The sequence below is a fragment of the Anguilla rostrata genome, chromosome 17 (assembly GCF_018555375.3).
Source record: "Anguilla rostrata isolate EN2019 chromosome 17, ASM1855537v3, whole genome shotgun sequence".
Classification (NCBI taxonomy): domain Eukaryota; kingdom Metazoa; phylum Chordata; class Actinopteri; order Anguilliformes; family Anguillidae; genus Anguilla; species Anguilla rostrata.
The window spans coordinates 23,572,297-23,592,377 of record NC_057949.1 but is presented as its reverse complement, the minus strand read 5'-3'; the positions used below and the strand labels follow the sequence as shown (position 1 = coordinate 23,592,377).

At 43.5% G+C, this 20,081-nt stretch overlaps 2 protein-coding genes and 1 long non-coding RNA gene across 4 annotated transcripts in view; 1 reads left to right on the top strand and 2 right to left on the bottom strand.

Moving 5' to 3' along the window:
• LOC135243668 (uncharacterized) overlaps positions 1-3,703 on the top strand; it is a 28,791-nt gene extending 25,088 nt beyond the window's left edge. Inside the window, exon 3 of the long non-coding RNA XR_010326737.1 lies at positions 3,338-3,703. This is a non-coding gene — a long non-coding RNA (uncharacterized LOC135243668). The remainder of the gene's footprint in view (positions 1-3,337) is intronic.
• The window catches only part of LOC135243666 (serine/threonine-protein kinase LMTK1-like), a 40,863-nt gene extending 34,486 nt beyond the window's left edge, over positions 1-6,377 (bottom strand). The window contains exon 1 of the mRNA XM_064315643.1: positions 5,613-6,377. Within this exon, the coding sequence (XP_064171713.1) occupies positions 5,613-5,694 (82 nt within the window). The 5' untranslated portion in view covers positions 5,695-6,377. The remainder of the gene's footprint in view (positions 1-5,612) is intronic.
• Positions 6,378-8,269: 1,892 nt separating this feature from the next.
• On the bottom strand, positions 8,270-18,652 carry LOC135243662 (alpha-N-acetylgalactosaminide alpha-2,6-sialyltransferase 2-like). 2 transcript variants are annotated; one of them, XM_064315640.1, is made up of 11 exons: positions 18,527-18,652; positions 17,953-18,097; positions 16,665-16,820; positions 15,249-15,336; positions 13,647-13,812; positions 12,751-12,925; positions 12,221-12,359; positions 11,810-11,913; positions 11,357-11,440; positions 10,657-10,756; positions 8,270-9,822 (listed from the first exon to the last, which is right to left on the bottom strand). In XM_064315640.1, the coding sequence occupies exons 3-11, from the start codon at positions 16,781-16,783 to the stop codon at positions 9,652-9,654; spliced, it is 1,146 nt and encodes a 381-aa protein (XP_064171710.1). In that variant the 5' UTR covers positions 16,784-16,820; positions 17,953-18,097; positions 18,527-18,652; the 3' UTR covers positions 8,270-9,651. The 2 variants fall into 2 exon arrangements, with proteins under 2 accessions (XP_064171710.1, XP_064171711.1); XM_064315641.1 differs by having other exon boundaries at positions 17,953-17,993; positions 18,527-18,642.
• Positions 18,653-20,081: the final 1,429 nt, after the last annotated feature.

Genomic DNA, 20,081 nt, shown 5'->3' with positions numbered 1-20,081 from the left:
TCCCAGCAGCCCATGGGGCTACTTTACATAACACGGGTCGAAGCAGGCCTCTCTTTCTAGTCAGTCTCCCTCTCTTTTGCATCTGTTTCTGTCCTACCTATCTTCCTCTCTCCCTCAGCGTCAGACCTCCCCCTCTAGCCTTAACAGCACAGACCTGCAGCTGCTCTAAACGCAACTAAATCTCTAGAAATCTAATCCATCTAATCTAAATGCAGGGGCGACATAGCTCAGGAGGTAAGACCAATTGCTGGCAGCGGAGGTTCCGTTCAAACCCGCCTGGCGTGTCGAAGGTCCTTGAGAAGACACTAACCTAACCTACTGCTCTGGCGAATGAGAGGCATCAATTGTAAAGCGCTTTGGATAAAAGCGCTATATAAATGCAGTCCATTTACCATTTACCATTTAAATCCAAAATTAGTGCATTCAGATGCATAAACACACCATGCATACACACACACACACAGGGCAGGCACGCAATTATATACACAGTAAGCAATTATATGCATATACTTTCACACACACACACACAGACACACACACAGACAAACACAAACATGTACTCTATTATTTGTTCCCCAGTGCTTGCTAAACTGACACACTCCCTGACACTCATCTCCTTGTACCATTTCCTCTAGCCGGGGATGAGGATGGGGGGTGGGGGTGGGGGGGGAGGGGAGGCAGGGGGCGTGTCACAAGCACGTCGCCCCTCATTGGCTCCTCGTCACACTCCATCCATCGCCATGGCAACATTGATCCTCCATTCAATTATTCCCCCCGGTCGGAGAGATGGACTGCGACCAACTCCATCTATCCAGCTAACAGCCATGTAAATCATGGCTCCTGAGGAGGCGGCCGGGGCGGCGGGACCTTCAGCCGAAAGGAGTCCGTTTCTGCCGAAAGCCTAGCCTAGCCGTTTATCCTTCCACCCCTTCGAAAAACAAGCCGCAGTAAGGGAGGGGCGAAAGGGGGGTGCGAATGCACTACACAGCACTCTGCACTGACCGAGACCCACTGCACACGTTAAGCCGATTGAAGGTATTGCCACGGAGTGGACACCAGAGGGTTGCAGGTTTGAACTGGCACATGCTGTGCCTCACTTCAGTCTCCTTTTTCGGTAAGAATCTGGTAAAAGCCAGGTGAAGGCAAGATGCACACAAACAGACGACACGAGCTGGTATGTGCTGTGCCAGCGCTTGCAGGCAGGGGGCGTGTGTCCCAATGAGCACATTTAAATTTAACATGTTAAATTTAACACGCCGTGACTGCTACGGTACCGGTTCATGTAATTGTCAGCAACTAGGTTTCCTTACCTTTTTTTAAACATATATTATTGCAATGCCATGCATATACACGCATGCTCATATGTTAATAGGTTACGTTTTTTTTTTTTTAAAGGTTACGTATAATTTATTATTTTTTAAAATTTCATTTCATTTTTGTTGTGCTTCATACATGCTTTGGTAACGATACGTTGGTAGGCAAAAGTCTGTCTTTGAACTGAACTGAATATCAAACATTATTTGGGTCCTAAATCTTTGGACCCGGTGACAGGTGAATAGTGATGCTCTGCGGGTCTTCACCGTGCCCCTCCACTGACATTTAAGAAACAAAAACGCTCCCCTTCGCTCCAGCTGCTGGGAGAATTCGCCGCGCTCTCGCAAACAAGCCGAACGCCGCCAGGCAATTCAATCCGGAGAACCGCCAACGCACTGCCAACTGAAAAAAGCACATTGGTTCTGACATAAATGAGGGGGGGGGGGAACCCTGAGCGAGCAGAAGTTACACAATTAAATTATTACATTAGGAATTACTTAACCCAGCATTAGAGTAGAAGAGGAGATTATGGGGGGGGGGGGGGGAATACATGAACTGACCGGTCTTTAATTCCCTGCCTCTGTATAAACAGACTGGCCACTGTGCATCCAGTTATAATGCAGAGAGATCTCTCCACTACATCACCTGTTCAAATGCGTGATACACCATCAGCAGAACACACAGGAGGGGGAGGGGGAGCGGGAGCGGGAGAGGGAGAGATATGGGTGTTTGCTCACCAGAAAGAGACCTGCAGACAGTGGCTGCAGGAGTGTAATGGATGAGAGAAAAGCACTCTGTGTGTGTGTGTGTGTGCGCATGCATTTCAGACTGTGTTGTGCATGAACGACAACCTGCGTGCACGCATGTGTTTTGTGTGTGTGGGAATGTGCTAGATGTCTATGTATGAGCTAGGTTTCTGTGTGTGCGTATGTGTGTGTGTGTGCGAATATTTGCATGTAAGAAAGAATTGAATGCTACTCGGTGCAGACTGCTTCCCAGCTTGGTTCGATGGAAAACATTCTTCTGAATTCAGTGGAATGAAATGTCCCGAACTGAAAGTTAATCAGAATGCTGCAGCCTGTCGTATTAGCATTTTATCGCATTAAGTGCCCCTCTTCCCCTGGACATTGCTGATGGTAGCAAGCCAACAGATTTAGTTAACAGCTGCGGCTCACAAATATTACTGCCCATCTGCTCCCAACTAGTTATGTTTTTGCTGCTAAAGGACAAAGCTCACGTGGAATTATAAAGCTCACTGCCGTGCTTTTTCTGTTGCTCCAGCCATGTCCCTCATTGCCAGGTGCAAAATGTTTTAAACTATGAAAAATACCCACTTTCATTGCACTTCCAGGCTCATACTGACTCCTTGTTTGACCATTTATTCTGTGACTCTGCGGTTTGAATCTCAGAGGTTCTACCGTGTAAGCGTGTGCATCAGCATGTGCGTGCGCGCATGCACGAGTGCGATACGCATGATGTGTGTTTTTAGCGTGTGAAACAGTGCGTGTGCGCATGCATAAGTGCGTGTGGGTTTTCAGTGTGTGACACGGTGTTTCTTTGTGACCACGTGCATGTGCGCGCATGCGTGCATGTGCGTGGACATGTGTGTGTGAGGGAGAGCTCTCACACTAGACACAGATCCCAGATCAGTAGTCTGCGGGTAAGATCCTCTGCGTCGTTTATCTGATGTGTGGAAGCCCCTGATCCAGGGTGGCTCGCGTGCAGCATCGCTTCCCCCCCTCACCCGCTACCTGGAGTGACACTGCAGGAGCACAAGCTCCATGGTCCCTCTGAGACTCCACCTTTCTGACCCAACGCCCGAATGCTCCTCTACCCCCCCCCCCCCCCCACCACCACCACTCTCTATGCCTCAAGAGTTACGTTTGGGAGGATCACACCTCATCTTCTGCTGTTGCCAATAACTACACTGGTAATATACTGGACCCGCCACCCCCAGTACTCCAAACAGTCTCCCAGCTCAGTAGGGTTTGCTAACTGCTGGTTCTGCTCCGTTTATTTACAGGAAGCGTATGTGAAGAGTGAGCTGCTTGGTGTGACCTGTATGTGGTCTCTGTGTCTGTAGAGAGAGGCCCTGGGCGACACTTCCTGTAGGAAAAGCTCTTCTTTACTCAGATATCGGGGTAAGTCATCACAGGGTAGCCCTGCGCAGTGGGGTGGGGGTGGGGGGGGGGGGGCTGCTTGGATCCTCCAGTCCTCAGACACAGCCTCTAGGACTAGTTGTAAAGAAATCATCTTCAGTGTGAAATTGGACTTTAATGTGGTGCATGGATGAGCCTGACAGTGTCGAAATCCGGGCCGCGCCACCAGTGCCGACTGTGGCTGGCAGCTCTGTGGGCTGACTTGCAAACGGTGATTGGATCACCCAGGGTATGGGAGGGTTCAGTTGGTTGGGGGGGGGCACGTTCATCGCTAACTAGTTGACGGTTGATCGGGCACCTGTGGACGGCACGCTAAAGCCACATGTGAAAGGTCCTCCTCCACCTCCGCTCTGTGCAAGCTTGGCTGTAGTCTGTGGTGTGAAAAGAAGCAGCTGGTAACACCACGTCTTTTGGAGAACCGTGGATGTCTGCACTCCCCCGAATCGGCAGTGGGGGTCTCGCACATGAACGAGGCTGTGGTTACAGATGATTGGCCGTTCCAAATTGGGGTGGGAGTTGGACATTCCCAGCCCTACTTTGGGTGCCTTTTAAAAAAAATTATTTTAATGAAATAAAATATATAGGTACAGCTGTCGAAGAGGTTAGCTGTCGAATTGAACATTCTTGTCACAGCACAAATTCTTTTTTGTTAGGTTAGTATTACACTTTGATTATAAATGGGCCTCTATGTCTTGGTGACAATATGTGTGTATGCATACTATTTCTATGTATTATTTGTTTTATTGTAAAGTGTTTTGAAACCTATGTTGGTGATAATGCACCTTAAATAGATGTGACTTTGACTTTATGAGTTGTACTCACATAATATGCACTTCTTATTACTGCTCCTCTTTTTATCACTCCATCACCCCACCTTTCACCTCTCTATCCCTCCTTTCCCCCATGTCCACACCGTTCATTGCCATCCTGGTGACTATGATTCAGTATTGCTCCATCTGCTCCATAATGTAGGCTTCTGCCATTGGCACGCTCTCTCTTGCACTCCCTCTCTCCCTTTCCCTCTGCCCTCTCCCTTCTCCCTCTCTCTCTCTCTGTCTCATTCCCTTTCTTGATTTCTCTCTCTCTCTCTCTCACCCTCTCAACCCCTCTTTCTCTCTGATCACTGACTGCAAGACATTCCCATAATTTCTCCTCCTACCACTTACAGTCAATCTGCTCCTCTCTCATTTCATTACCTCACTCACTCACTCACTCACTCACTCTCTTTGCACTCCATTAGTCATACGTTCGCTCACTCTCTCATCGGCAGTGGGCCTAACTGCACGGTAAGTGACTGTGTCTCGGTTCCTAAATGCGACCGCAGGCTAACGTTACAATGGTAGCACAGCTCCTGCTACTACGCTTAAGAGACGCATCCTGTTTTTTTTTTTTTTTGGAACACTCCTCCTATAGCACACCCAACCAAACAGGCAGTCTGCCTCGCACCATACCGCAGGCAAGCAGTGTTTTCGTTCTGCGACCACTCGACCATCACGACCAATCATAAAAACTCACGAGGTGGGAATCCACCGATCCATATAAGGATGGAATTGCAGGGTAGCAGCCAGCTCTCGCAATACATCCAATACAAATATTGCACTCACGCGAGTTACAGAATTCCCATTATTATTGCCCCAGACGTCCTAGCCGGAGCCACCGTCTCTGTATGCACTGCAGAGGAATTCAGTTCGAATCACATAAATACATGTTGCACAGTTCCGCAAGGAGCGCAAAGCACCACCAGTCACAGGGACAAGACCATGCGCAGCCAGATACAACGTGTGATGGCGCATCATTCCTGACACGCGCTGCCTGGCGGTTTAGCTCGATGCTTAAATTTTATTTTATTTTTTAAAGATGCGTTATTAACCGTTTACAGCACGTCAATGCAGGAGGACCTTTGACCTATCATCTTCGGACGACTGGTCGCAATTGTGGTCGCGCATGGGTTAAAACACAGGCAAACGTGGGTTAAGGAGCATCATAAAAATGTAAACAAATTTACGCAAAATTTTAACACAAAAAATGCCAATTGCCATTGACCACCTTAAAAAGGTATCTGCATTTCATAAACATTTAGAGATTAATTGTAAACATTCGATTCCGATGTGTTCTTCCAGTATTTTATTTTGGACTTACCTGTGTCAAAATGTGAACTGAAGGCAAGACTAGGGTTGAAGAAGGACGAAGACATGACCATAACACAAATAGTGGCTGACATCCTCTTCTTCTTTGGGCTTTGAAGTGTAGCAGCGCTGTAGTTTTTTAATAAATGATTGCTCAGACTGCTTTAATGAGAAAAATACCTAGGGAGTCGATTCAAACGCTGCATTGTTCCGATGAGACGCTCACGGCGTCAAAAACCTGGTTGCTCCATTTTTTTTGTAAATTTCAAATGCGTCGGATTACGACGCAGGTGTTGAAAAATATGTCCGATCGCTTTTGTTCTGTATCTGATAACTGCGGCCACTGACCTAACTGAAATAAAAACGACCGTCTTCACACGCGCTGTTTTTCAGCCTGCGGGCAAAGTGTGCGGCGATTGTCGGAGCGGAGCCGGTGGGTGTCCGTGAGTGTCGAATCAACGTGATGCTGTAATTTAAATCGTTATGTCCTCCCCTTGCCTCTGCACCAAACCTCGGGCAGGGTCCCGTTGCCCCATTCCTCCAACCGTCCAGTTTGCTTGTGCTCTTGAGTAAGCGCTGGATAAATGACATTCGCAAAAGAGCAATGCATTCGGAATGCTTCCCCAAAAGCGCAAGAAGGAGTCCCTTTTCCTTCGTTTACCTTGATTACAATGGGACAGCAGTTTCACCACTTACAGGGTTTTTGAATTGCACGAGAACGAGAGCACTGGACCGATGCTGCCAGGGAGAGCGCCATCTTGCCAATGTACCGTAATATGGAATAGCAAGTATCTGCAGCCAGAGAAGGGAGACACAGGAGGGAGTTAGCACGCAGTGTAACATCCACGGGTACGACTCAGTATATACATGTGACTATGCATATTATGAATAATAATAATAATAATAATAATAATAATACTAAAAGGTAATAATACCAATTGTGAAAATAACGGATACTGTATGTCTAATGGAATTACATTGTTTGCATTATTCTTTCTAAAACAATAATGTTTGTCAGCAACATGAAGCTATTAAACAAAACAGGCCCTGCCACGATTTTATTTATTTATTTTGTGGTTTGGGGGATGGGGTAGAGGGAAGGTACTTATAATGCCACACTGTTAGTAGGCTATCTCTGTCAGTAGGCAATCTGATAGGTGATTCAGTACATTTATTATACAGTAAAGCATGGATCCTTTCATTTTTAAACTATGTTATTCTGTACATTATCTTATATTGTGGAAAAATTATCAATGGCAAAATTATTACAAACATTTAAAATATTGCAATATAGCAATGTGTGTATTAAATAAACATGCAGGATAATATATTATATAATATTACAGAAGGCGTCTATACTGAATTACAATTGTATACCGTATTGTGCATTAAATGTGGTAAAATATACTAAAACGCAGTGTTGTGTAGTGAAATATATAAAAATGCATGACTAAAGATTAAATATTTTTCCAGGAATATCGAATCCAAAGGCATAATCCTTGCCGAAAGAGGAAAAACACAATGATGTTTCACGTAAGAGAAACAGGACATACAATTTCTTAGAGGCGCGAATCTCCTCCAGTGGCAACAGTTATCTCACTAAACGCGCTGCACCACGGAAGTTTCTTATTTCGGTTTCACGATGTGTCATCCAGCTTCACTGCGCAGCAAGAAGCGAGCGGCAGATGTGAACGGGTGAAAGGACTGTGACGTAATCGAGCAACCGCGCGAAACCTCCGGGTTCGCAGTACATTCCCTCGCAGTAGCCGGATAATTCCAGTGTTGTGCGCCAGAGTCAGCCCCCCGCCAGTTCTCTGTCAAATACGTTAGCTGAAATCCATGGCGTGATAATGCCACTGCGTCGAGCAATATCCTCAAGTGGTCTACAGCACAGCTCATTATGTAACACAAGGAGATAAAAATGTCAGAAGGCCTATCAACGCGCATCTGAAATCGAAACGTTGTTGCTGTCCCCCCCATTGCTGCTGGTGAAACTCATATGTTTCACTGCTCCACCCGTTTTGCCTTCATTTGGCCTCCTAATGTCTTGGGGACTATTTTAGTATTTTAGCCGGACATGCAAACAAATCTGTAGCCTACAACTGAAGAAACAATCATTTTTTGTTGACCTTGTCCTTGTCCACAGCTGACAGGAGAAGTGTGGGCTTAATTCAGACAATGCAATTTGGGCTTTTGCTCCATTTGATTTTGTACTAATGAGGTGCTGGGCAACCACAAGCCACCAGTGTGAGACATGCCTCTCCTTCAGATTTGGCGCTAGCTCTCCTGTGCCACTGTGTGGCCTATAGGGTTAAATGTACTAACTGGTTTGGAGGCAAGTCGGAGAGTTATATGCACTATGTTCCATCATTGCGTGGGCATTGTGCTTAACCTGTATGAACTGTGTGCAATGTTTTTTAACTACGCTTAAGCTGAATTAACTGTGCTTAAACTGTATTAACTGTGCTTAAGATGTTTTCACTGTCAGTTTTTCTTATTTCTAATTTTTGTCCCAACTTTGGGCTGCCATGCTGACATCATAAGGATCAGTACCACATGAGGAAAACAGAGGGTAACCATGCTGCCATTGCACTGTATAGTCAGCAGGGGGCAGGTTTTGACCAATAGTAGAGGAAAAGTCCTAGCCATGACAAGAGGAATCAAGTCAAATGAAAAACAAAAAATACTTTTATTGAGGATTTAGTATGCTTTATCATTGCTTTGATTCTATTTTTTGAAGGCAAAGAAAGATAGAAATAAATGTTTTATATGTAAAGGAAATAAAAACAGAGAAAAACCATTCAAATATTTTATAAAACATCTGCCAGCTGCCTGCCTGGTACCTGCTGCTGTCACACCCCTAGGCATTTCAGTGGTAATACAGGCTTTACATCATACCAAAGCTCTTGAACACCTCAGATTAAATCTCAACAATGCTTCTTCATTCAGACTCATTCAGAAAATATGTCCTCCCTCCTTGAAAACTCGAAACACAGGTTCTGATGTTTTTAAAACGCTATTATTCTTGATTCACCTAAGCGACAGTTTATTTTTCAGAGGTGATTAATTTGCATTAAAATGTTGTGTAAGGAAGGTGTTACGATTAAATAAATACCTAAACTCACAAAATTTCCATACAAAAGGCTTAAAGATTCAATTTTCATTTCTGGGTGCTTATAGGAAAATAAAACCAGCAAAGATTCAGTCAAACTGCAAACATTTCTGCTTTTTAGCCTGATTATGGAAACATTCTGCACAAGCTTGCCCACAGGCTAGTCACCTGGCTTCGTCAGAAATGTAAAATCTCTCACACGTTCTTTTACTGGGACAGTAAATCATCCAGACTCTTTCTGTGATGTGCAGCATTGTGTTTTTTTTGGCGTGTTCTGTCATCTCTGAGCCAAGACTGTTGAAAGATACATTTTTGTCTCTACTGACGGGAAAATGCTCAGGGCGTTGACTGCATCCGCACGCATGCGTTACGTTATGACAGTGACACCAATTTCTCTTTTTTTCCTTTTTCCTTCCGCGTCAAACCAGAGGGGGTCACAAAAGCAGATACCCTTCTCTCGTCCCACGCAGCCTGGCCCACGTCCTGTGCTTGATGGCTCGCCCCTGCCGGGCCAGCGGGAGTTCTGCCAGCATTCAGGTACGCGCATGAGAAATACAAATCCCAGCATCCCCCGCTGCCAGAGAGAGCTGGTCGTGGTGTGCAGCTTTTAAAACGTTCATAACCGAGTGAAATGAGGCCTTCCTCATGACCGCGGGGATCCTCGTGCGCACGCAGTCAGACTCCCGCGCGACAAGGGAGCACATGACGACTGCTTACATCACTTCGGAAGAGGCGTTCAAGAACCCCAAAATCAGGCTAGTCCCCCCAAAGCCAGGCTATACTTCTTAGGTGTGTAGTGTAAACCAAAAAAGTGACCAGTTCTGTCCAGAATGGATAGATAGTTGGAGTGCTGCGGCGCCTTTGTGTGTGTGTGTGTGTGTGTGTGTGTGTGGGGGACGGGACGGATTATTGTTCCCATGGTGACAGGCACCAGAGGTGCTCACTTCCGCATGTAGAGGTTGATGAGGCCGGCCTGGTGCAGCTGCTGCCAAAGCTTCAGCTCCAGACGCATGTCGTGGTTGGCGTAGAACCTCAGCGGCCGGAAGCCCTTGTCGTAGTAGTGGTCCGAGTAGTTCTTGTAATCGGGGGTGATGAAGCCGTACGCGTCCACCTCAAAGCACAGAGGGGACAGACAGACCGAGTCACTCCAGGGGTGCAGCGGTGTGGGACAGCTCTTAGGGACAGGCTCAGCTACGGCCACTCAGGGCCTCAGCCAGCACTGCCAAGGTAAGGATTCCACTGCGAGACACACCCCCCCCCCCGGTCCCAATTCACTTCCTAATCGCCACCCCCCTCCCCCCCTGTTTCGAGTGGTGTTGCAGTTTTTAGTCCAAAAACACGAAAGTGAGCTCGCATTTTTGAGAGATGGGTTCCTCGGCAGATTTCTAATGCTTTTTTTAACATAGGAACTTCGTTTTCTGCAGAAAATAAGGTCTGTGTTTAACATGAGGAAGTTTCACGTTTTGCTCTACGAGATAAATTACACCCATTCACATCTCAACCATGAATTTCAAAGCTGTTGTGTGCTTTAAAAAAGTAAGTTGCTAACAAGTTGCTAGATTGTAACTACAACAGTTCTGGCAACCGCTACTCAAGTTTCCATACTAGCCCACCTGCACTAGCCCAGCTGTTGTAGTTTCAATATAGAGACTTGTTAGTTTCAATATAGCAACTTGCTCCACACATTTGTAAAACAAAACACGAAACTCTCTTAGGCTTAAGTCAACCACAGAACTTGTTTTTTTTTGTTGCAGAAAATGACATCCCCGTGGCAGAAGGAACTTCTGAGTTGGCACTGTAACCCTCCATTGTATGCACACCATACCTCTCTGTTCCCCGCCCTGCCAGCCTTCCTGCTTCCTTGACTAAGTGTACGGTGGCTACCAGCAGGAATGCAGGCTTTCCAGAGTGACGGGTTTACAGGTGTCTGTCGGCTGTACGCTACCTGGTCGCATGTGTGCATGGCGGCCATCAGCATCACCGCTCCCGTCGTCGGTCGGTACCACTCCCGAAACCGGCCCTTAAGAAGGCGGGAGCGCAGGAACCTGCAGGAGTGCATTGGTGTCATGTTGAAACGGTCTCCCGTCCACTGGCACACAGTCACCGGAGGATTAGCCCGGTCATTCGAATCGGGCGAATTAGGCAGCACAGTTGAATTGTCAGGGTGCAGATTCTTAAGCCATATTCCTGTTATTACGAGGAGCTCATGAGGCTGATAAGGCATGATACTGCATCGTGCACATATCATGGATTTAGGAAACATTGGGTAGCATTGCTTTGGAATAGGACTTGCGTAATTTGTGTGAGGTAAGATAGCCAATATTGTTTCTTGTACAGTAACTTGGCTTAATTTTGATGTCAATTCTTTTAATTACAGGCCTGGATTTTGTCAGTTTGAACGAATTACTCAAAGACAGTGCTTTGTATGTGTGAGTAACTTGGCATTTTTGTAAGTTGAAAACATTTTTTAAAATATCAGATAATATATTTACAGTAAACATCTTCTCTCTAGGGGTTTCGTCATACTTGTTCCTGGTTATGGTTATACACTTTGTTGTACGTCGCTCTGGATAAGAGCGTCTGCCAAATGCCTGTAATGTAATGTAATGTAATGTAATGTAAACAGATGCAGTCACGTAACTCACCTGTTTCGGATATACCGAATGAAGTCTGGGTGATAAATTTTGAATTTCATTGCCGTTGCAGTTTTTCCAAAGTATGCGGGTGGCCTGGGATGATAAAGATGAAAAATATGAAAAATGACTTTTTCTTTTGATCGCAGTCAAATTAAATGGAATAAAGTCGATGAGGATTGCAGGAGTTACAATTAACCAAGATATTGATGTAAAGGTCATTAGACAAATAATTAGTTTATAATAATAACAAGAATAAGATATCAACAATGATAATTGTCCATTAATAATAATAATAATAATAATAATAATAATAATAGTTGTTGTTGTTGTTCTTATAGATACGGTGCATTTCTGTGTTGCTGATGGTGATTATCATGGTCATTATGAGTAGCAGTAGGACCACAGGACTGGTACATAATCCCACTGTATCTGGGCTGAGTGAGCAGAGAGACGGGCCCTCACATTTTATTCTTCTCTGGCCCCGTCATCATCTGGGTCCTGGAGGCGACGGCTCGCAGAATAGTGTAGTCACGGCCCTGATCAGGTATGAAGACGTACCTGGTCTCCTAGGCGATGGAGAGAAGGGAAAGGTCAGCGAGCGGAAAGCAGGCAGTCCTGAGGGTAAAACTGCAGAAAGGCTGTGCTTCCGGGCATTGAGGCGCCGTTCGCGCGCGCTTCTGCTTGTTCTCGGACTGCAGGGATCTCTTCCGCCCAGCAGGAGGTTTTCACATGTCAGGCCTCCCAGAGGCTTGCGAGCATTTCTGAGAAGCGTTCTTTAAATTATTTTTTAAATTAATTAATTAATTAATTAATTAATTAATTAATGATTTTTTAAACGCCGGTGGCGACCGTAGCCGCGGCGCCGTGTCCCACCTCAGATTGCGGGGGTCCCCGGAAGCCGGCTCGGGCGTAGCCCCTCATGGAGTTCCGCAGGGTGTTGGTGGAGAAGGTGTAGAGCGAGGTGCGCGAGCCCACGTCCTCCTCGTGGCCCGCTATCACTGCGCCGTTCACCCTGCGGCACAGACCACGCCGGTTATGGGCGGCAGCGCAGTACAACGGGCAGGTAGCTGGTCTTGTAACCTAAAGGTCGCAGGTTCGATTCCCCAGTGGGACACTGCCGTTGTACCCTTGAGCTCGGTACTTAACCAACCTGCATTGCTTCAGTATATATCCAGCCGTATAATTGGGTACAATGTAAAATCCTATGTAAACAGTTGTGTAAGGTGCTCTGGATAAGATTGTCTGCTAAATGCTTGCAATGGTTATGCATACAGAGACAGTGCACCCCCCCACACTCTGTATCCTGCCAAGCAGCTCCTGCCCCTTACCAAAAAGAGGATAACATTTTTTTTAAAGATGAAGATGGCATAAGGGCAAGGTTGCATTATTCATAGCATCCACACCTGAAGACGTAGTGGTGCTGGTCGATCTCTTGGCCCTTCTTGGACCCATGCAGGATCCCACCGTTGCCGATGACCGCGCAGCGGATGCAACTCGACCCTTCGGAGCGCTGGTTCCAGTCGTCAAACATGACACGATTGGCCGACGTGTTGAGGGCGGAGAGGGTGTCCACCAGGTCTGGGAAGGACAAGAGACACAGGACATCCATGAGGGCAGAACTTCCACGCACGAACAAACCTCTATATTACACATTATTTTTTTTTATTTACCATGATTCATATTGTGGCTTTAATCTGCAGTAATCAACGGTTCATCTTCTTTTGCATGCACTTATATTCTTCTGTTCACATGCTAGGATGGGCTGATGGGTGTGTGTGTTCAAGAAACCTGAATCTATATCCACAAAACATGCTAATAGTGGATTTTCTTTTTTTATTTATTTATTTTTTTACTGGTTTTTAACTTTCGTTGCACAGTCTGCATCAATAAACCCGAGAGTGCATCTGTCTTCAGTCCACGTTTGCCCTCATCACTGACCACAATTAAACCAGAGTGCTATTTTTTTTTACACAGATTAACAGGTTCAGGTACTGAAAAAGTGAATGGACAAAATGTTCTGAAATTGCATTTATGTATTAAAAGTCAGGGCAGGACTTGCTTGCTGAACTGATTTTAAATGCAGAACAACCACCTTGCCCCCGTCCCACCTGCGGACGCCCTACCAGAGGACATTCAGTGCAGATCCTATGAAAGACGTGTAATAGGACACATACATAAAAGTTCTTTGCCCCCTGCAGCTCTTCCGTGTCCACCTGGCCCTGTCCACACAGAGCTAAGTTGAGAGTGCCCGTAGTCCTTTGCCACTGGAAAGGTCAGAGGTCAGAAGGTCAGAACTCACCCAGGAAACTGACGCCGCGCCAGCCGTGAGCTCCGGGGTACTTCCGAAGGCGCTCGTGCTCGTTTTTGGAAAGGTGTTTGTACCACTGGAGCACCGGGACGTCCTTCAGAAACGCTGACTCGAATTCCGTCTGGGAGACCCTCGCCCGGATGCCATTTGAGCAGCTCTGTTGGTGGCAGGTTGGTTACTGTGCAGACGCTCACAAAACCACCATCACCGCCAACCTGGTTGGCCAACCTTCAGCCTTTTCATAACTGAATGTACGCTAAGCAGTATGTGTTACCAAAACTGATCAAAATTTATAAGGAAGAAAAATAAAGAATTAGAGTTGTTGTCCTCCCACTCTCTACTGGTTCTCAGAATTCTGCCTAGAATTCTCACTTTTATTCCTTGCATATTCTAAACTGCCTTTTTAATTTCCTCAGCAGCAATGACACTAACAGGGCAGTTGTGTATAAACATTAGGGAACCGGGCTTGTAGCTGTAGGTTTGATTACTATTTGGAGTGCTGCCATTGCTTTGTTGAGAAAGGAAATTTACTGGAATTTCTTCTTCTGTAGAAATGGATTATATGTAAATTCCGCCCGGATAAAAGTTTGTAAAGGTTGTACTGTAGGTATGATTACTATTTGGAGTGCTGCCATTGCTTTGTTGAGAAAGGAAATTAACTGGAATTTCTTCTTCTGTAGAAATGGATTATATGTCAATTCTGTCCGGATAAAAGCACCTGCTAAATGGCAAAATTTGAATGCAATTGTCAGATATCTAGAGTATTGCCTTATTATTAAATTATTAGATTGATAATATAATTTGGTACGGCAAAACTTCACCTAGTCTTACACGTCTTCCCCAACACAATGTAGTTAAACCACAAGAAAATCTTGAAAGCAATCTTATGTTAGCCTCTTAGCGTGAATACACCTGCATGACTGGATGGTTTTAAATCGGTGGAGCCAGCGACACTCAAACACTGAAGCCTGTGATAGGTGGAGCTGAATTCTCTTGAAAACTAGTGTGAGGTATGAACGGACTTCGCAATATGGCCTGTGTGTGTATGTGCATGTGGGTGCACATAGGTATGTGCGTGCATCTATGTAAGTGTGTCCCCTATGGCAAAATGGAATATACTGCAATGTGTTGTAGCTATGTGGACTAAAATATATACTGTAAATGTCTATAACTAGAAGTATATTTCACAGTAGTCTGAATTTAACAATATATCTGAAAGCACCAAAGATTTGTATATTTGCCCATGTATTGTGAAATGTTTCAGTATCTTGATAATATAATTTAAATATACAGTACTGCCAGTATATTCCATTTTCTGTATGGGTTTACATTTATACAAATGTACATGCCTGTGCATGAATGCATGTGTGCATTTTAGTGTCTGGGTGCTCATGTGTCTATATGTGCAAGTATGTTTGTGTGTATGTGTGTGTGTGTGTGTGTGTCTCATTCATTGACTCTTCTTTTAAAGCCATTTGCCAGGATGATTTACATACCTTTACACTGCTCTATTAGAGTCACATCCATCACAGATACACACTGACTGACACATAATAATTATAAATAACAATACATAATTGTCGCAAACCTCACCGTCTGTGAAACTTCGTCATCGCTGGCGTACGTGTCTCCAATGTAGAAGAGGGAATTAGCAGAACCTGTTTCGTTTGCTTCGGTGGTACTGGAAGAAGGGAAAGCGATCGGAACATTCAATACTCCTCACAAAATCTGTCTTTTTTGTCTTTTATTGGACTGAAATGTGTGATTCCTTTCTCTTTTTTTGTTATCGTGGTTGTCTCGTCGTCACTGACGTTGTGTTTGATGTTAAGTTTACCTTACTTAGTCTTGTATTGTTATGTAATCTTTATGGCCACCGCATTATCACAAAAAAACATTTATGTAATTGTCACCTTTGCGAGAAATTGACAATAATGTTAAATTGTATAATAACAAGCGACGATAAATAAAGCATAAAAAAAAGAAATGTGTTGATCCAAAGCACTTCATGCTCTCTCTGAAATCTAAATAAAGAGTGGAAAAGTGCTCAGCTGTGTGTGTTATACTGTAGGCTGGCGTGAGCAGGACCATCTTAGAGCTACTCTGCCTCCTCGTCTACTTGCAGTACAGTGAAAATTGCCGCAGTAAACCGTGCAGCTAATGGTCTTTGCTAAATTAGGACTGCAACAGATCTACCTGTTTTATGCCTTACAAGCATACAAGTAGCTGCAGTTTATACAGAGGTAGAGCACGCTCAGTGGTGTAAAGGTTTTTGTTTTTTATAAAAGTGTGAATATTTATAATTTGTCACATTTGCCAAGCATTAACTGGCCTTTCATTAATTTTGTTGTGATTAAACTTTGAGAAACTGTGTACCTGTTTATTAATTTGATGGCAAGTATCCAATTGATTATTTTAATTGAATTACTACTCTTTTATAGTCGGCTACACCTAGAGATCACTCACACACTGAAGAAAGCATTTTGCTGAAACGTCTTTGCATTCTGTTCCCCTTCAGCAACCTTATTGTTGTGTGTGAAGCATTCCTTCTGTCACTTGATGGACAGTTTTTTTGTTCAAGTGCTGTCAATGCTCCAATAACATTCAGGTATTGTGGGAAACAAGCTAAACCTGCTCAACTGCTTCTGCTGGTTAAATAATTCAGGACGTGCTGACAAACGGTTCTATGTAGCACTTTACAATAAAGGCTTTTCCCTTGCACAATAAAACGCCTCCATAATCTGCATTAGAATGTAAGTTTTGACAATGGTAATGTCTTTTGTTTATTCCTGTTTGCCTCTGTTGTATTTAATCTAAGGGAATGTTTTTTATTTCCAAAATTGGGTCATATATGTTTTGTTTTTCAGTTTAAAAAAAATTCCCTTCTTATAGTAAATCTTCGACTGAGCAGCACTGTTTGCAAAAGGGTTTACCAAATAACAAAGATTTCTTGTTTAGTTGAATCCCCCAAACTTGGAGTTCAAGGTCGACGGGTGACCCCGAATACTCTACCTGAGCCTGTGGAGTTTGCTCCAGGGCTGATCAAAAATGCCGATGCTCATGTCTGCCAACAGCAGCACACACATGCACACACAGGCCAGGGCCAGCACCTTGCGGATCCAGCCAATCATCGTCCCGTCCCTGGGGTGCCAATCAGAGTCCGAAAACCTGAGACAGGGGGAAGGGACGGGGGGGGGGGGGGGGGAGCCGAGCGGACGGAACACAGACGGCAGTCAGAATGATGCGCTCTGATACCCCCCAACCTCACAGTCAGTGTCAACAACCGCCAACACGAGGCGGTGTGGATGAGACCTGAAATCTAGAGGGAATGGAGCCTTTGGAGTGGAGCCAGACTAGTTGGTGTGATGTAAGGTGCTGGCTGTTCTGGATTTTTTTCGAATAAATGCTGTTTTTATAACTGCTTCTACCTGTAATTTGGAGGGGGTTAACAGTCTATTTAAAAAAATACTGCCCTTCTAGAGTGAACCTAAAACAAAAGCATAGCATGTCTCGTTGTCTTTACATAATCAGGAAAGTTTTCTTTAATTCGAGTTCCCTTGATATTTATAGTTTTAAATTTTAGGCATTTAGCAAACAGGCTTGTCCATTGAAATTTACACACGTTACAGTCTTTACATACAATACATTTACAGAGCTAGATAATAAAGCAATTACTTGATGAATTTTTTCCCCCCCCACCGGGGAATCAAACCTATACATAGTTACCCAATTCCATAACTGTTACGCTTTGTATTCAATAAATACATTATAGAACTAAACCAATCTTCCCGTTCATTATGACCGATCAGGTTTAATTTTTTACAGCGGATTGTCTGCTAAAAACACTTTGACATGACAGTAAAAATCCGACTGACACTTCTGCGTTCCGAAGGAAAGAGAAAGGTGACAGCCTGTTTTTCTTGTTCACATTTTATTGTAAATATCACTCGCCGAAGACCCGCAAACCAAACACAAATCCCAAAATAAACGAGCGCTTTTTTCTTTTCTTATAGCTTTCATCTTCCCAGCACAAACAGACTTCAATGATGGCATTTTTTAAATTTAATTTCTGAAAAGGACTAAATTGGATACCAGAATCGCTTAGAGAAAAAGGTACAGTAACACAATTAAACAGAAGTTCTAAGATCCTAAAATTCTCATTCAAATTTGCTTTATAGGCACGACTGAATATACCTATGTTATCAGTATGTGCATTTTACATATAAATATATATATATATATATATATATATCGTCCCCTTTCAGTTTTCTCTTTCTCTCTCTTTCTTTTTCTTTCTTACCTGCGTCGTTTCCCCCGTTTATCACCGTCAGCTGACCAGAGCTATCTCTCACAGAGAAGGGAAGAAGAGGGTAGGGTGAAACCTACGCAAATTCAGCGGCTACATCCACATAGAGAACTTGCCTTAGAACATGCCCCAGCCCTGCCTACGCAAGAAAAAAAGAGCGTGGGTGCGGTAGCATTTAATGTCTCTGAATTGAACCAACTGAAGTGGTTTTTCCAGCCGGGCTATGACAGTCAGCAAACGACAACAGATGTGAATCAAGCCTCTACTGCGCACATTTTGGTTTCTTGTTATAAAAAAATATTTGAACATATTTTTTTTGGGAGCTCTCGGACTATATTTCAATTATTGCTTGTATGACATTTGTCCCCTGTATCCCAATATGTTTCTGTTGCCTCAGGGCAACAAGGTGCCACAAAGGTATAAATACAAGGTACGAAAAGGAAAGGCTTGTTTCACAAGAGGATATTTTCAGAATTATAAATTAAATTAAAGTTATTTTGACAGTGTGTAAAGATTTTGTAGTCATAAACATTTATGAATTAATAAATATAACTTTTTTACTACTGACCTTTTGGGCAATATGTTGAGTGACTCGTTTAGTGTGAAATTCCAGGAAGCAGTTTCTTCACTCGAAAATGAATGGGACTGAACGGGAACTGAGTAACCAGGGGGAACGGTGCTGCCCAACAAAAAAATAACAAAAAGTACATAAGCAGAAACAAAACAAAACAAAAAGAAACAATAAGTAGCCTAAATAACAAACAAATATCACACACAGGTCCTAGACGTTTACCAACAATTTGCACTATACAAGAGGTATATTATAGAAGACTAATATACAATTCAATGTTTCTGCTTTCTTATTTTCCATAAACATCAATGATGTAGACCACAATAACAATTCATTCTCAAAAACCAAAAACAAATGCATGATTTTTAGGAATCTATATTTGTGGATAATTTTTTTTTGCCTATATAATCAAATCATTAACCATTACCTGTAATTCTAAAGTATAAAAAATAAATAAAAAAGCGGTTGGAATGCACCTGTTGACAATGCACGATTCCAGACGTCAATTTCACGTATTTTTTTAACCGTCTGGCCTTCTGTACTAGGAAAGAACTCAAGGAAATAAAAACAAGGACGGCCCCAAGGGGCCAGCTCAATACGCCAGCTTTAAGTTCCCAACCTCAGCACTGGATGTAATGTCGCCCCCTGCTGATATCTATGATTGTACAGCACTTGTTATTACAGCAATTGTAAAGCAAATGTGCAAAAGTTTCTTCTTCTTTTTTTTTTTTTTTTTTTTACAAAACCCACAAGTGTTGCTTACATCAATAAACGTCCTAACCATAGAATTACATGGGTATATCTTGTACAGTATCTTAAAATGAACATCTTTAACTTTTATTTGGAACACAATATATATATATATATATATATATATATATATATATATATATATATAAGGTATCAACCAAGCTCTTTTCCAAATAGCATCAGGGAAATAAGAGATCCAAAAAAATAATAAACTTGCCTCTGGGAGAGATTAATCTTATGATGCAACAAATCTCTCTAGTCTTACACGTCTTCCCCAACACAATGTAGTTAAACCACAAGAAAATCTTGAAAGCAATCTTATGTTAGCCTCTTAGCGTGAATACACCTGCATGACTGGATGGTTTTAAATCGGTGGAGCCAGCGACACTCAAACACTGAAGCCTGTGATAGGTGGAGCTGAATTCTCTTGAAAACTAGTGTGAGGTATGAACGGACTTCGCACTATGGCCTGTGTGTGTATGTGCATGTGGGTGCACATGGGTGTGTGCGTGCATCTATGTAAGTGTGTCCCCTATGGCAAAATGGAATACACTGCAATGTGTTGTAACTATGTGGACTAAAATATATACTGTAAATGTCTATAACTAGAAGTATATTTCACAGCAGTCTGAATTTAACAATATATCTGAAAGCACCAAAGATTTGTATATTTGCCCATGTATTGTGAAATGTTTCAGTATCTTCATAATATAATTTAAATATACAGTACTGCCAGTATATTCCATTTTCTGTATGGGTTTACATTTATACAAATGTACATGTCTGTGCATGAATGCATGTG